The sequence below is a fragment of the Triticum aestivum genome, chromosome 4B (genome assembly GCF_018294505.1).
Source record: "Triticum aestivum cultivar Chinese Spring chromosome 4B, IWGSC CS RefSeq v2.1, whole genome shotgun sequence".
Taxonomy (NCBI): Eukaryota; Viridiplantae; Streptophyta; class Magnoliopsida; order Poales; family Poaceae; genus Triticum; species Triticum aestivum.
Genome location: NC_057804.1, coordinates 366,644,318 through 366,660,126, shown reverse-complemented (window position 1 = coordinate 366,660,126; position 15,809 = coordinate 366,644,318). Strand labels below are relative to the sequence as shown.

The 15,809-nt window shown below is 50.2% G+C and overlaps 1 protein-coding gene across 1 annotated transcript in view; it reads right to left on the bottom strand.

Annotated features, from left to right (window-relative positions):
• The window catches only part of LOC123094835 (peroxidase 2-like), a 35,574-nt gene extending 29,173 nt beyond the window's left edge, over positions 1-6,401 (bottom strand). The window contains exons 1-3 of the mRNA XM_044516720.1: positions 6,189-6,401; positions 5,681-5,878; positions 5,408-5,573 (exon numbers count right to left, since the gene is read on the bottom strand). Coding sequence (XP_044372655.1) covers positions 5,408-5,573; positions 5,681-5,878; positions 6,189-6,401 — 577 coding nt within the window. The remainder of the gene's footprint in view (positions 1-5,407; positions 5,574-5,680; positions 5,879-6,188) is intronic.
• Between the last annotated feature and the right edge of the window lie 9,408 nt (positions 6,402-15,809).

Below are 15,809 nucleotides of genomic sequence, written 5' to 3'. Positions count from 1 at the left end.
TTGCTTGCCGTTCTTCTTGAAGTTCCCCTTCTTCCCTTTGCCCTTTTCTTGAAACTAGTGATCTTGTCAACCATCAACACTTGATGCTCTTTCTTGATTTCTACCTTTATCGATTTCATCATCATGAAAAGCTCGGGATTCGTTTTCGTCATCCCTTGCATACTATAGTTCATCACGAAGTTCTACTAAGTTGGTGATGGTGACTAGAGAATTCTGTCAATCACTATCTTATCTAGAAGATTACCTCCCACTTGATTCAAGCGATTGTAGTACTCAGACAATCTGAGCATATGCTCACTAGTTGAGCGATTCTCCTCCATCTTTTAGCTATAGAACTTGTTGGAGACTTCATATCTCCCAACTCGGGTATTTGCTTGAAATATTAACTTCAACTCCTGGAACATCTCATATGCTCCATGACGTTCAAAACGTTCTTTGAAGTCCCGATTCTAAGCCATTAAGCATGGTGCACTAAACTATCGAGTAGTCATCATATTGAGCTAGCCAAACATTCATAACGTCTGCATCTGCTCCTGCAATAGGTCTGTCACCTAGCGGTGCATCAAGGACATAATCCTTCTGTGCAGCAATGAGGATAAACCTCTGATCACGGATCCAATCCGCATCATTGCTACTAACATCTTTCAACACAATTTTCTCTAGGAACATATCAAAATAAACACAGGGAAGCAACAACGCGAGCTATTGATCTACAACATAATTTGCAAAATACTACCAGGACTAAGTTCATGATAAATTTAAGTTCAATTAATCATATTACTTAAGAACTCCCACTTAGATAGACATCCCTCTAATCCTCTAAGTGATCACGTGATCCAAATCAACTAAACCATGTCCGATCATCACGTGAGATGGAGCAGTTTCATTGGTGAACATCACTATGTTGATCATATCTACTATATGATTCACGCTCGACCTTTCGGTCTCCGTGTTCCGAGACCATATCTGTATATGCTTGGCTCGTCAAGTATAACCTGAGTATTCCGCGTGTGCAACTGTTTTGCACCCGTTGTATTTGAACGTAGAGCCTATCACACCCGATCATCACGTGGTGTCTCAGCACGAAGAACTTTCGCAACGGTGCATACTCAGGGAGAACACTTCTTGATAATTAGTGAGAGATCATCTTAAAATGCTACCGTCAATCAAAGCAAGATAAGATGCATAAAGGATAAACATCACATGCAATCAATATAAGTGATATGATATGGCCATCATCATCTTGTGCTTGTGATCTCCATCTTCGAAGCACCGTCGTGATCACCATCGTCACCGGCGCGACACCTTGATCTCCATTGTAGCATCGTTGTCGTTACGCCATCTATTGCTTCTACGACTATCGCTACCGCTTAGTGATAAAGTAAAGCAATTACAGGGCGTTTGCATTTCATACAATAAAGCGACAACCATATGGCTCCTGCCAGTTGCCGATAACTTCGGTTACAAAACATGATCATCTCATACAATAAAACATAGCATCATGTCTTGGCCATATCACATCACAACATGCCCTGCAAAAACAAGTTAGACGTCCTCTACTTTGTTATTGCAAATTTTACGTGGCTGCTACGGGCTTAAGCAAGAACCAATCTCACCTACGCATTAAAACCACAACGATAGTTTGTCAAATAGACTCCGTTTTAACCTTCACAAGGACCGGGCGTAGCCACACTCGGTTCAACTAAAGTGACAGAGACAGACACCCGCCAGCCACCTTTAAGAACGAGTGCTCGTAATGGTGAAACCAGTCTCGCATAAGCGTACGCGTAATGTCGGTCCGGGCCGCTTCATCTCACAATACCGCTGAACCAAAGTATGACATGCTGGTAGGCAGTATGACTTATATCGTCCACAACTCACTTGTGTTCTACTCGTGCATATAACATCAACACATAAAACCTAGGCTCTGATACCACTGTTGGGGAACGTAGTAATTTCAAAAAATTTCTTACGCACACGCAAGATCATGGTGATGATATAGCAACGAGGGGAGAGTGTTGTCTACGTACCCTCGTAGACCGAAGCGGAAGCGTTGACGCAACATAGAGGAAGTAGTTGTACGTCCTCCGGTTCAACCGATCCAAGTACCGTTACTCCGGCACCTCCGAGTTCTTGACACGCGTACAGCTCGATGACGCACCCTCGATCTCCGATCCAGCAGAGGCGCCGAGGGGGAGTTCCGTCAGCACGACGGCGTGGTGACGATCTTGATGTTCTCCTGTTGCAGGGCTTCGCCTAAGCACCGCTACAATATGACCGAGGTGTAATATCGTGGAGGGGGGCACCGCACACGGCTAAGGAACGATCAATGATCAACTTGTGTGTTCTAGGGTGCCCCCCTACCCCCGTATATAAAGGAGGGAGGGAGGAGGTGGCCGGCCCTAGGGGGGCGCGCCATGAGGAGGGGGAAACCTACTCCAAGTAGGTTTCCCTCTCTTTTCCTTATCTTATTTGGAGGGGGGAGGAAAGAGTACTAGTATTAGGAAGTAGTACTAGTAGTAGTAATAGGAAGAGGGGGAAGGAGAAAGGAAAGGGGGGGCCGGCCCCCCTCTCCAATTCGGATTGGGCTTGGGGGGGCGCGCCCCCCTCCCTTGTTCCTTCTCTCTTCCTCCTACATGGGCCCAATAAGGCCCATATACCTCCCGGGGGGTTCCGGTAACCTCCCGGGGCTCCAAACTTCTCCGGAACCTTTCCGGTGTCCAAATATATCCGTCCAATATATCAATCTTTATGTCTCGACCATTTCGAGACTCCTCGTCATGTCCGTAATCATATCCGGGACTCCGAACAACCTTCGGTACATCAAAATACATAAACTCATAATATAACTGTCATCGAAACCTTAAGCGTGCGGACCCTACGGTTCGAGAACGATGTAGACATGACTGAGACACATCTCTGGTCAATAACCAATAGCGGGACCTGGATGCCCATATTGGTTCCTACATATTCTACGAAGATCTTTATCGGTCAAACCGCATAACAACATACGTTGTTCCCTTTGTCATCGGTATGTTACTTGTCCGAGATTCGATCGTCGGTATCCAATACCTAGTTCAATCTCGTTATCGACAAGTCTCTTTACTCGTTCTGTAATACTTCATCTTATAACTAACTCATTAGTTACATGCTTGCAAGGCTTAGGTGATGAGCATTGCCGAGAGGGCCCAGAGATACCTCTCCGACAATCGGAGTGACAAAACCTAATCTCGAATTATGCTAACTCAACATGTACCTTCGGAGACACATGTAGTACTCCTTTATAATCACCCAGTTACGTTGTGACGTTTGGTAGTACCCAAAGTGTTCCTCCGGTAAACCGGAGTTACACAATTTTCATAGTTACAGGAACATGTATAAGTCATGAAGGAAGCAATAGCAGAATACTAAACGATCAAGTGCTAAGCTAACGGGATGGGTCATGTCAATCACCTCATTCTCCTAATGATGTGATCCCATTAATCAAATGACAACACATGTCAATGGTTAGGAAACATAACTATCTTTGGTTAATGAGCTAGTCAAGTAGAGGCATACTAGTGACTATATGTTTGTCTATGTATTCACACATGTATCATGTTTCCGGTTAATACAATTCTAGCATGAATAATAAACATTTATCATGATATGAGGAAATAAATAATAACTTTATTATTGCCTCTAGGGCATATTTCCTTCAGCAAGTACCTCCAGACTAGAACACTGTCCAAGGTAACAGTTAGGCCGACTGACTCGCCTTTCTGGAAAGGACTAATGAAAGTCAAACAATTATTGTTCAATAGGACAAGAGTTGTTATTGGAAACGGTGCTACTACACATTTCTGGGAGGATACTTGGCTTGGCGACTCACCCTTGGCCATTCAATATCCGTCTTTATATCGAATTGCTCAATGACGTGAGGTGTTCGTTGCAACGGTATTTCAATCTATCCCCCTTAATATTCAGTTTAGACAGTCACTAGCGGGCAATCGTTGGGAAGTTTGGCTCCATTTAGTTAGGAGACTGATGGAGGTTCAACTTTCTGACCAACCTGATGAATTACGCTGGAAGTTGACTAGGTCTGAAGTATTTACAGTTAAGTCAATGTATATTGATGTTATTAATTCGAACTCCATTCCAACTTCCAAGAATGTCTGGGATGTCAAAGTTCCTTTGAAAATAAAAGTGTTTATGTGGTTTGTCCATAAACAAGTTATTTTAACAAAGGACAACTTAATAAAGCGTAATTGGACAGGACCTACTAGGTGCAGTTTTTGTGATCGGGATGAGACGATTAAGCACCTCTTTTTTGATTGCCCGTTGGCCAAGGTCCTTTGGCAGACGGTCCACATTGCTTTTAATATTACTCCACCGACTACTGTTAACGCTTTATTTGGGACTTGGCTTAATGAGATTGAGTCTGCCTTAGCAAGACATATTCGGGTTGAAGTTTGCACTTTGCTGTGGACCATCTAGATTTGCAGAAATGATTTGGTTTTTAACAGAACATCACGGATTCATTTTTTGCAGGTTATTTTCCGAGCTACGGCAGTGATCCGTTCGTGGTCGCTACTCACTCCGATGGAGGCTAGGGAGCATTTGGTTACTGGATCTATCCGTTGGGAGATGGTAGCTCGGGATATTTTCAACCGGTTTGGATGGCGGTCATGTAATAGGATAGGCAATTAGTTTACCTACCTTTTTTAGCCAGCCGGTTGTGGCGTCATTTCCTGGCTAGTTTGTGTATCTAGCATTTTACGCTCTGTGTGAGCTGCTTTTTCTTTCTTTCAGTTTGAGACTTTGAAACTTTGTTGGCACAATTTATTTCTGGGTTAATAAGATGGCCATATGCATCACTCTTGATGCAGAGGCCGGGGAGCCCCCCTTTTGAAAAAAAAACATGAGAGCCCAGGGAACATTCGCTCCATATAGCATAAGATAGGAAGGCGAACGTTCATCCTTCACTTTCCCATATTCATCTGATGTAGATGCCCCTCGGCTAGTCCCTTGTCACTTGTCGCCATGTCGATGTAGTAACCATCAAAGCTACTTCTGGACCTTTGTAGGGTTTTTTTTTCCTTCTGTTTTCTGAAATGATCTTTGTAGGGTTGTTACAGCATGCATGTCAGTTTTTCTACTGAACAATGAGGCTACGTGCCAAATATTGACTAGACTAAGCCTAGACATGTTTGGGAGTATCTAATGAATATGGGGGATGCTATCTGGCATGTCTTTCCATGAGTACACATCCTTTTCTCCCACAAAAAAAAAACCAACGTTTCTATTTATCCCGAAAATAATAGTGTACTAATAATAAACTCAGTGTCTTCATGCAAGAAATTGAAACGTGAAGCAAATCAGTACAGCTCACGAATTATTCGGTGTAATGATTGCAGCGATTAATTACCTGACAGTGCAACCATGTCGGTTACGCTGAGCCCTTTCCTAGAGAAGTTGCCGACGAGATCAGCGAGGTCGGAGGTTGGCGGAGGGAGGTCCCTGTTTGCCTCCGAGAGGCTCGCGCTGCTGGAGTCCCTTCTCCCCAACGGAACCGTATACGACGCCCCTCCTAGCTGCGAAATGAAATCAATCCTTTCAATTCGGGTATCCGTCTAAAGCTTAATCAGGAGTGTCTCGACCAGCCGGCTAGGATGTATAGGAGTATAGGAGTATTTCGTACGGCGACAATGGAGTCCCGGGCGGCGACGGCGAGGATGTCGGCACAGGAGACGGTCTGTGCGCAGACGGCCTCGACCTGCGCCTTGATCCCGTCGATGACGTCGAGTCCCCTGATGGAGTTGACGTTGGGACTTGGGAACGCGGTCTGCTCACCAGTGAAGTTGGCGGTCTCGGCAAGCAGCACCGACGCGTCGCATCCCTGTAATCAACATGATACTATCAGTATGGATGCTACAAAACAGATGCACGTCACATTCACACCAGTATGGATCCCATCCAGCTGCAACCTAGACGGTGCTACAAGTCATGTACTGGTGCGAACATCCATCAGATCGAGTAGCAGCAGCAGCGGCCGCAGCGGGTAACTAAGCTCGTATGCAGAAGTAATTACAGTACATGCAACTATGCAAGTGTGCAACTCACGTAACATCTGAAAGAGATAAGATTCTGAATCACTAAATAGCTAGGGTACGGGCAGAAGGTGCAATATCAGGGGAGAGGTGACTTGCTTGGACGAAACAGTCGTGGAAGTGAAGCCTCAGCAGGGAGGCCCCCATGCGGGGCTCCTTGCTCACCGCCGCCGTCACGCCGCTCTTGATCGTCGCGAGCGCGCTCGGGCAGGATGCGTCGTAGAACGTTGCCGACAGCTGTGCCGACGCCGCCGCGGCCAGGCCAAGAAGCAGGACCGCCACGACAGGAACGCCGAAAAAAGCCATGATCATCCGATATACACAAGAGGGGGTGTTGGGGGGAGGGGTCAAACGCAGGAGCCTTGCATGCGTATATATGGGCAGCTCCGCTTCGCTCCTGTGTGTGTGTGACGATTTTAGTGGCCTTAGAGCATCTGCAAACCTACCCCGTATCCGCCTCAAGTATCCGCCTCAAATATCCAAATGGCCTTCCCGGCCAGAAAAACATCACTCAATCGGATTTCGCAAACTCGGTCCAAATGTTTGGGCTAACCAGCGCCCTTATATTGAACCCGTGCGTCAGACGGATATGGGACGTCCGAACGCGTCAGGATGCATCCGTTACGTCAGAGTGACAGAAGGAGCACGCGCCAAATCTCTTAAAGACGTCCTCGTCCTTGACCGACCTACCTTCTTCCTCTCCTCTTTTCTGCCTTGTCCACATAGCCGTCATCGTAGCTTTGTAGCCATCGTTGCTTCGTCATTGTCTCCAGCCCACAACGCCGCCACCAGAGGCCCCAAGCCACAACAACGCCGCTCTGGTATGTGCAACTCCTTTCGTGCTCTATATGTTTGATGACATGTTTGAGTAGTCTTTTTTGTTGTCATTTGTATGTCAACGATGGATTTGTTATTGAATGATGTGTGTGGAGATGCAGATCTTGACGAAGTCATATACACATAGTTCCTCGATTCATTGGATTCGGACGACAAAGATGTTGAAATGACGATGACCCTGATGCTGCTGCTGCTGCTGATGATGATGATGATGATGATGATGATGATGATGATGATGATGAGCATTCAGGAAGAATTGGAGAAGCCCGAGGAGCATATACCAAACTTCAAGGATTCGATAAAGGGCAGGAGAGTTATTCCCTGGGACAAGATCGGTAATGCAAGGCTTCTCACGTTGACTAATTTAAAACAAACCCAACATACTATGAAGAATGTTTTCAACATCAATTTTGGATGAGAAGAGATTTGTAGTTGCACGTAGTGAATACCGGGCTGATGACAACTTTAAGCTGAAACTTTCGCCTCTCCCTCCCAGGCCGCTCGCCCGGGCGGCTCCAGAGGAGAAACCCTAGAGCCCCGAGTGCCCCCTTCCCCGGCCGGCGTCCGGCCGTCAAGGAAGGCGGGTGAGATCTGCGAGCCCCCTCAGACCTCTCTAGCGTGGGGGAGTGCCTAGCATGCGACACGACGACTGGTTTCTAGTGCGGCAGCGCACGGCAGAGAGCACTATAGAGGAAGAGCGCGGTCGAGAGGAGATGTGGCGTTGTGGTCTTCTTTGGGGCCGACGCGGGAGTTGGAGGTTGCGACGCGGAGGTCTTGGATGCAGTGGATCTCGACTAGGAACGATGGTTTGGAGCGGCGACCGGGACCCTCTGCGGTGGCCAGGGCGGCGATGTGAGAGTTGGAGGTCACGGCGTTGAGGTCTTGGATGCAGAGGGTCTCGGGCAGGAGCGGTGGCCAGAAGCGATGTTCGGGGTCCTCTGCGATGGCCAAGGCGTGCGGCGCGCTCCCTGCTGCTGCTGGCATGGGTTTGAGGAAGGTGACACCTTGGGGAGCTGGTGGAGGTCACGTGCGGGTTCGGAGTTGTTGCTGCAACGTGGTTCTTGGGCTGTTTCTCCCATGCGGGTGTGTTGATTCCCCCGTGTGGGTTCCTGAGCTGTAGCTACCGCGTAGTTGGCTGCCAGTAGGTTGTTCTCCCCTTCACAGAAGCAAATCTGTGCCTTCACGATAAACAAATTTGTGTCTCCACAAGAAATAAAATTGTCCCTCTCGTGAAGGAAGGAAAATCCATGTTTTTTCCCTTTTCGAATGGCACAGATGTGCTTCTCGTGGAAGTAAGTCTGTGCCTCCATGAGAAGCACATTTGTGTCCCCCGTGAAAGCAGAAAAATATTATTTTTTGAAGAGACACAACTGTGCCTCTCGCGAAAACAAATATGTGCCTCTACGAGAAGCAAATCTGCCTCCTATGAAACAAAATGTGTTCTTCTTTTTTTCGAGAGGCACAGCTGTGCCTCTTGCGGAGGCAAATTTGTGCCCCCCGTGAAAGAAAGAAAAAACCAAGTTTTTCCGTGCAATTTTTTTCAAACCTTTTTTGTCCAAATTCTAGAAAAACCCGACAAAAACTAAAAATTAAAAAAAAAGAAAAACATCTGGTCTAAAATTCGAAAACGTGTAAAAAAATAAATAAAAAGTCCTAAAGAAACGCCCAGTATACGACACCTGACGGTGGCTGAGAGCGTGTCACTTGTTGCGCTCTCAGCCCACAAAAATGGCCCTTACGCCCCCCCCCCCCCCCCCCCCAAAGATACCCCTAAATTAATTGCTCCCACTTTTTAGTGCTACACCCCTCTCTCGTATGGAACTACTATCGGATCATGCATAACGATTATGGAGCACAACACAGACTAGCTATCAATTGGTTGTTTGTCACGGAATCAACGAGGTAGTTCTATTTGTTCATCGAGAATCATGCAGTTCTAGGTAGCTACTTCTTCCGTTTCAAAATAGATGACCCAACTTTATACTAATTTTAGTAAAAAGTTGGATCATCTATTTTGGAACGGAAGCAGTAGTACTCAAAGTAGTACGATACATACAGTTAACCTTTGCATGTGTTTGCTTGAGAATTTGTATACAAACGAAATCCTATTAAACACAAACAGTGATCAGCTGCCCACTGTGCCTCTCAGAATAACTCGTGTGTGCGTCTGGCTGAGGGCCTGCTGGCTTGTTGGACTGATATTAACGCCTGAACATATGCAATAAAACGTCGATGCGTACACAAAATAATTCAGCTTTGATCGATAGCACAGCAGACATGGATAATAAATTGTTATTAGAATTGCAATTAATGTACGATGGGACAACAATACCTACGTGCTTTTGGGGTCCGTCTATATCACATCTGAGATATTATCTCACACTAGTAGAACGCCCGTGCGTTGCTACAGGCTACAATGCGTATAAATGATCAAACAAATAACTAAGGTTGTCTCCAAGGTCGAAGCTTATTTCTCCCTCGTACGTTCGAGCGTGTTCGAACATCAAATGGGTGCCCAGCAGGCTCCTCGGAATTCAATCGTCTGATGCGTGGTTTAATTTGTCTGGTTTGCATGCTCTCCGCCTTCGTAGTTTAGGTCTAATCTTGCGTCCCCCGCCTCTCTCTACCCCCTCCCCATGGCTTTCCGTATTGTACATGTTGCTCATCTAGGCGTTTGGCCCCATTAGTGATAAAATTCAGGTGGGGAAAACTCCCCCCGTGAAAATTCAAAAAAAGTCAACGGTCTAGACAGTCCGGGCACCCCGAAAGCCAGACCATGTGAGAGAGATATGTGATTGTTCGGACTATCCGCCATGCTATCTTCAACTGGCGGGCCCAACACAAAAACCCCACCCCTGATGCATCCTTCCTTTCTCGTGTCGAACCCTTCCCTTCCCTCTCGGTTTCACGCCGTAGCAGGACATTTCTCGCTAGAGCCCTCTTCTTTAAAACCGGATGATGTCCACCTCACCTTCGACGTGGCACCCTCTCTTCTTCACATCGTACTTCTACACAGACCGCCAAGAAGGAGTCCCCCCGCCAACCGGCCCGCTTTCTGCCCTAATACCCTCCGCCCGTGTTTTGGGCTGATTCGCCACCGCCATCTAGGGGGGAGGAGTGCGTCGCCCGTGACACCCCGCCAAGCCAAGAAGGTAGATTGATGTCTGTTAAACTATTTCCACATTGTAATGTACTTATTAACTCTTAAAGAAATCAATGTATTTACCCTTCTATCCTAACAAAAAAATGCGATAGACCAACCTTCTCTAATGAAATGCATATTTTTATTTTCTAAAGTAGAGAAATTATTCTGCTCAAACGTAACTCAATAGACCAACCCCAACCCCATCCAGAGTTTATTTTAAGACGTAATTGAACAGACGTAACACACAACGTGGGAGGTGAGCCCAAGGTTTTTTAGTATGATCCCAAGGTTTCATCAGTCATAGAGGAAGCAACTCACTACATACTTTGAAGGATTCTTTCAGAATTCAGAATGGAACTCTTATTTGTTGTTATTTTACCTTTTTAAGTTTTATTTTCTGGAGCAGTTTTCCAGATGGTATCATGCATAAAATAGGTAGTTTTAGTACTGTAGTTAGCACGCATCGGGGATTTAATATTTTTTTGGTCAATCTTCTATTTATAGGTGGAGATGGAACTCTCCTCCCCTCCCTCGCTCCCTCCCCGCGGGACACCGTCGGCTTGCGGTTCCCCCTCATCCCCGGCGTCCAAGTCTAATTCGCTCCCCTGCTCCCTTCTCCCCTCGTGCTCCTCTCCGGGCTATCCGTCGGCGGCGGGGTCCGAACCCCTCCCACCTGCGTTCCCCCCTCCCTGTCCGGTGGCCCTGGCAGCGCCACGGGCCAGCAAGTTCTGGGCCCTTGATTCCGACGACTCTGGCTCCGATTCTGATCCTGAGACTCCCCCTCCTCCTCGCTCGGCATCGGTGGTTGGGTTGCCTCCGTTATTGGTGGCGGGCCGTCGGCGCAAGTTTGCTCCGGGGGGTCGGGGCCGGCTGTGTGCGCTTGATGCGGGCCCGGATGGATGGCGTCGTGTTGGCCGTGGGCGCCGGCGCGTCGCTCCCTGGGCGGCGGATCCTTCTTTGGTGAGCCCGGGGGTGGACGCCATGGCCTCACCCGTCTCCTCCTCCTCGGTGGCGGTGCCCTCCGGTTCGTCGCCGTCCAGGTGCCTCCCTTCCACGTCGTCGGCGGCGACGGCGCAAACCCTAGATCCGGGATCGGGTCTTGCGTTGGTGCCCCGGTCCGTGGGCCGGGTCCCTCTGGTCGGTGACGGGCCGTGTGGGCCTGTGTCAGCCCCTTCATTGGATTCCACGGCTGACTTCCCCCCCTCCCCCTCGTGTCTGAGTCTGATGGGCCTAGGCCAGCCCAGTTGAGTCTGTCTCCCGCTTCGGCCCTTTTGACAGAGCCCGGCCTGGCTGGCTCCGGCTATTTATGGGTCCGGAAGGGGTCGGTTCCCCCTTTTCTAGGGTTTCCTGCCTCCGCTGCTGATCTGCGACGGCGCCGTTTCCCTATCCGCCGCTTTGTCAGATCCAAGCCTCCACCTCCCCTCCTCCTCCCCTTCTCGTCGGTGGTAGCGATGGACCGCTCCCGTGGGTCCTCCAGCAAGGCTGTCTCCGGCCTCAAGCGGGGGCGGGACGGCTCTGGCGACGCCGCTACGGATCTGGAGTATGAGGCGTCGCTCCGCGCCAAGCTCCAGGCTTCGAGGTCGGAGGCGGGTGCCGCTTCGCCGCGTGCGTCTGGTTCCGAGCCGGTGGCTTCTCCGTCCTTGGTGCCCGCAGCTCCGGTGCATGTGGTCGACCCTTGGGAACAGGCGGCGCGGGGGGAGCCGGGCGGGATCTTCGGGCCCCTCCTCGTCTCCTTCCTCGCTTGCTCCCATGGGTGGGCCGCCGCGGGCGCCAGCGGCGGGCGGCGGCGGGCCGTCCCGCTTCGTTCCTCATGGTGGCTCTGGGGCCCCGGCCCGGCGTCCGGTTGGTCCTACGGCGGGACGTGGTGCTGGCGCGGGTGGCGTCGGTGGGTCTTCAGGAGATGGCATCCTCCCTCCGCCGCCTTCTCGTGGTGCGAATCGTAACTCCTCTCACTCCCAGGTTTCTAATCCCATCCTCACCTGCTTCGCGTGTCATCGCCCTGGCCATTTCAGTCTCGGTGCGAGAACCCTCCTTTCTGTCTCATCTGTAGGGAGGATGGACACCTAACGGTGGACTGTCAGAGTAGGATCAAGCCCCCCTCCTTCGTCCATTTTGGGATTGGCCTCCCGGGTTGCTCTTTTTTTGCCATGGACAAGGAAGTCCCCGCAGCTGCTCCCATTCCCTCCCTGTCCAACGTGGATGTCATTACTGTCCAAGACAAGCGTATCTCTTCACAAGCCCTCTTGGATGAAGGGGGCTGGGACTGGCAGATCCGGCAGCTTTCTGATTTCGAGTTTGCGGCCACTTTCCCCTCTAAAGAGAGTCTTCGCATGATGTCTTCTTGTACCAGCTTCACTCTCCCTGTGAATCAACTTGTTGTATCGGTCAAAGCGGCTTCCAACGGATCCAAGACCATATCTCCTCTGTCTGATGTATGGGTGCTCGTTGATGATGTGCCTCCCAGCTTGTGCACCGCGTCCTTCTTGATGGCTTTTGGGGTGCTTATCGGGAAACCTATTGAGGTCGATCTTGCTTCGCTGTCGGTTCTGGGTCCTGCTCGCCTTCGTGTGTGGTGTGTTGATCCGATCTGCATCCGTGGTTCCGTTGATGTCTTCCCGGCGGCTGGTGGCTTTCGTCTTCGAGTTCGGGTGGAAGGTGCTCCTGGTGCGGCTGCTCCTCCTCCCCCCCCTCCTCCCCCGGCCTCGGGTGACGATGACAAGAGCCGGGAGGGTGGGGGGGTCCTGAGGACTCGCTGTATGGCACGGAGCCCCGATTCACCCAGTCTGCGTGGGATGGGCTTTCTCCTGCTGAGCAGGAGCTGATGAAGGACTGTGCTCCGGCTCCGACGGGTGGTGGGGTTCAGGGCTCGGTGCCTGGTATGGTGGCTGGTCCTGCGGCCACGGCTGCTTCGAAGGGCACCCCCTTGTCGGGGGCGTGCTCCAACATGCCCGTGCGCCCCACCTCCCCCTCGCTGTCCGGCATTGAAGATCTACCTCCAGTGGGACCTTCGGCGGCCAAGAAAAGGAAGAAGTCCTCGGTGAAGAAGTTTTCCGCGAAGATCCGGGCCTCGGGGGACTCCAGGTAGTCGGCGGCTGGGCTCTGCCGCCGTCTGGAGGCGGACCTGGGGGCGGCTTCGGGCCCTTCTTCGGCGGCGGCTTCCCCTGGTCGGGCCCCTCCGGTCCCTGTGCGCTCTCCTGCCTCGACCGCTCGCAAGAGTGGCCACGCCTCCAACAGTGGCGAGCGCGTGGTGGATCGGGCGGCTCGGCGTGCGGCGGCGCGTGATCTTCCCCCCTCAGGTTTGGATTCACCCTCATCTCCTTCCCCCCCTTTGGCTCAGTCTCCTGTTAGGCTTGTTTTACCCTTCCATTCCGATGAACATCTCCTTTCGATATTAGCTGATGTTGGGATATGTCTAGACGCTAGCGTGGGTTCTCCCTCCTCTCTGTTGCAGTTGATCCGTGCTAATGAACGTGCTCAGGCTGATATCGCCAAGGCCAAGGAGGCCGGGACTGGGATGGATGCCCCTCTGGTTGTGGCCGGAGGGGAACCGGGCGAGGTTGCTAGGGGGCAGCTGTCTCCGGTGCAGAAGCGCGGGGCCGGGAAACGTGCTAAAACCTGCAAGGCTCCGTGCACGTCGAGATTGAGAATTAAAAACCTTTCCCTAAGATGAAGGCCCTGTTTTGGAACATTAGAGGGTTCTGCGCTAGGGGGCGCAGAGACCAACTGAAGGACTTAATACGCGCTGAAAGAATTGATTTTATCGGGCTTGTTGAGACTCTTAAACCCTCCTTTTCTCCTTCTGAACTATCGGCGATTGCTGGGATTGATAGATTTAGGTGGAATTTCGTGGCCTCTGTTGGTCAGTCCGGCGGCTTTCTTCTGGGCACCAATAATGTCACCTTTGATTTTGTGGCTTTCGACCATGGTATATACTGGGCTAGTATGGTAGTTTCCCTACGTTCCAATAACACCCTCCTTGAACTTATGGTAGTATATGGTCCGGCTGATCATTCCTTGTCACAAATTTTCTTGGATGAGATTTTTACTAAAATTGATGCCTGCCAACTGCCACTCCTGATTGGGGGTGATTTTATTCTGCTTCGGTATCCTTCTGATAAGAGTTCTGTCAATTTCTCCTGGGTGCTGGCCGAGGCTTTTAATGCTTTCATCAGGGACACAGCTATCCATGAGATCCCGAGGGTTGGGGCCCGCTACACTTGGACCAACCGATAGACTTGTCCTATTCGTTCGGTTCTTGATAGAGTTTTTATCTGCCCTGCTTGGGATGGCCTTTTTCCTCGCTGCTCACTTCGGGCCCTCCCCATCGTCGGGTCCGATCACGCTCCTCTCATCCTTGACGATGGTCTCTGCCCCAATGGCTGCCAAAGATTTCAATTTGACGCGTCCTGGCTTTTAGTGGAAGGATTCCCTGATATGCTGGCTCAGAAGATCTTGGGCTTTCTTACCACCCCCCATCGTTCATTTGGCCCTATGGATGACTGGCATTATGTTTCTTACTCCCTACGCAAGTTCCTTAGAGGATGGTCCAAGAACCACTTTGCTGAGTCGAGGCGCGACAAATCTAGGTTGAGTGCTCAAATTAGTGCCCTCGACTCCCATGCGGACAACGGTGGGCTCTCGGCTACTGAGTGGCAAGTTCGCTATGGCCTTGAGAAGGAGCTTCTGGCTATTCATCGCCAAGAGGAAGTGTATTGGAAGCAAAGGGGTACGATTAAGTGGACTCTTAAGGGTGATTCTCCCACGGCTTACTTTTTCGCCATTGCGAATGGCAGACGGCGTAGATGTTTGATTAACAGCCTCATTATTGATGGTGTTAGGGTCTCTGAACCGCCGGTCATTCTCCGTCATGTAGTTCGGTTCTTCTCTAACCTGCTTTCGGCTAAACCAGACCTCGGATTCGCGCTAGCCCCGGGCTTCTGGGCTCCCCTTGATAGGATTTCTCACGCTGATAATGAGCTTCTGTTGATTCCCCCTTCTGAGGAGGAAATTTTTGATACTATTCGGACGGCTAATTCTAATGCGGCTTCAGGCCCTGATGGTTTCTCCATTCCGTTCTTTCGACGATTCTGGCCCCAACTAAAAGGTCTAATTTCTGTTGTCATCCAAGGGTATTGGCTGGGATCAGTTGACATTTCTAGACTTAACTATGCGGTTCTCTCCCTCATCCCTAAGGTCAAGGGTGCGGATATGATTTCTCAATTTAGGCCGATTGCTTTAATCAACAACTTCGCAAAGATGCCTGCAAAGGGCATGGCCACTAGGCTATCTCCCATTGCACATCGGACCATTAGCCCTTTCCAGTCTGCTTTCATCAAAGGGAGGTTCATTTTGGACGGGGTACTCTGTTTACATGAGATTGTTCATGACTTACGGGTGCGAGGGACCAAGGCTGTGGTTCTCAAACTTGACTTTGAAAAGGCTTACAACTCGGTTAGCTGGAAATTCCTTCGGCAAGTTCTTTTGGCTAAGGGCTTTGAGGGGCCTGTTATGCAGCGCTTGATGCAATTGGTTTCTGGGGGGCACACGGCTGTGGCTGTCAATGGCCAAATTAGCCAGTTTTTTGCTAATGGCAGGGGCCTCAGGCAAGGGGATCCAGTGTCTCCTTTACTCTTCAACTTTGTGGCTGATGCTCTATCTCACATTCTCTCTCGAGCTGCCTTGGCTGGTTATATCACCCCGGTGAGCTCTCATCTCATCCCTAATGGCATCTCTCATCT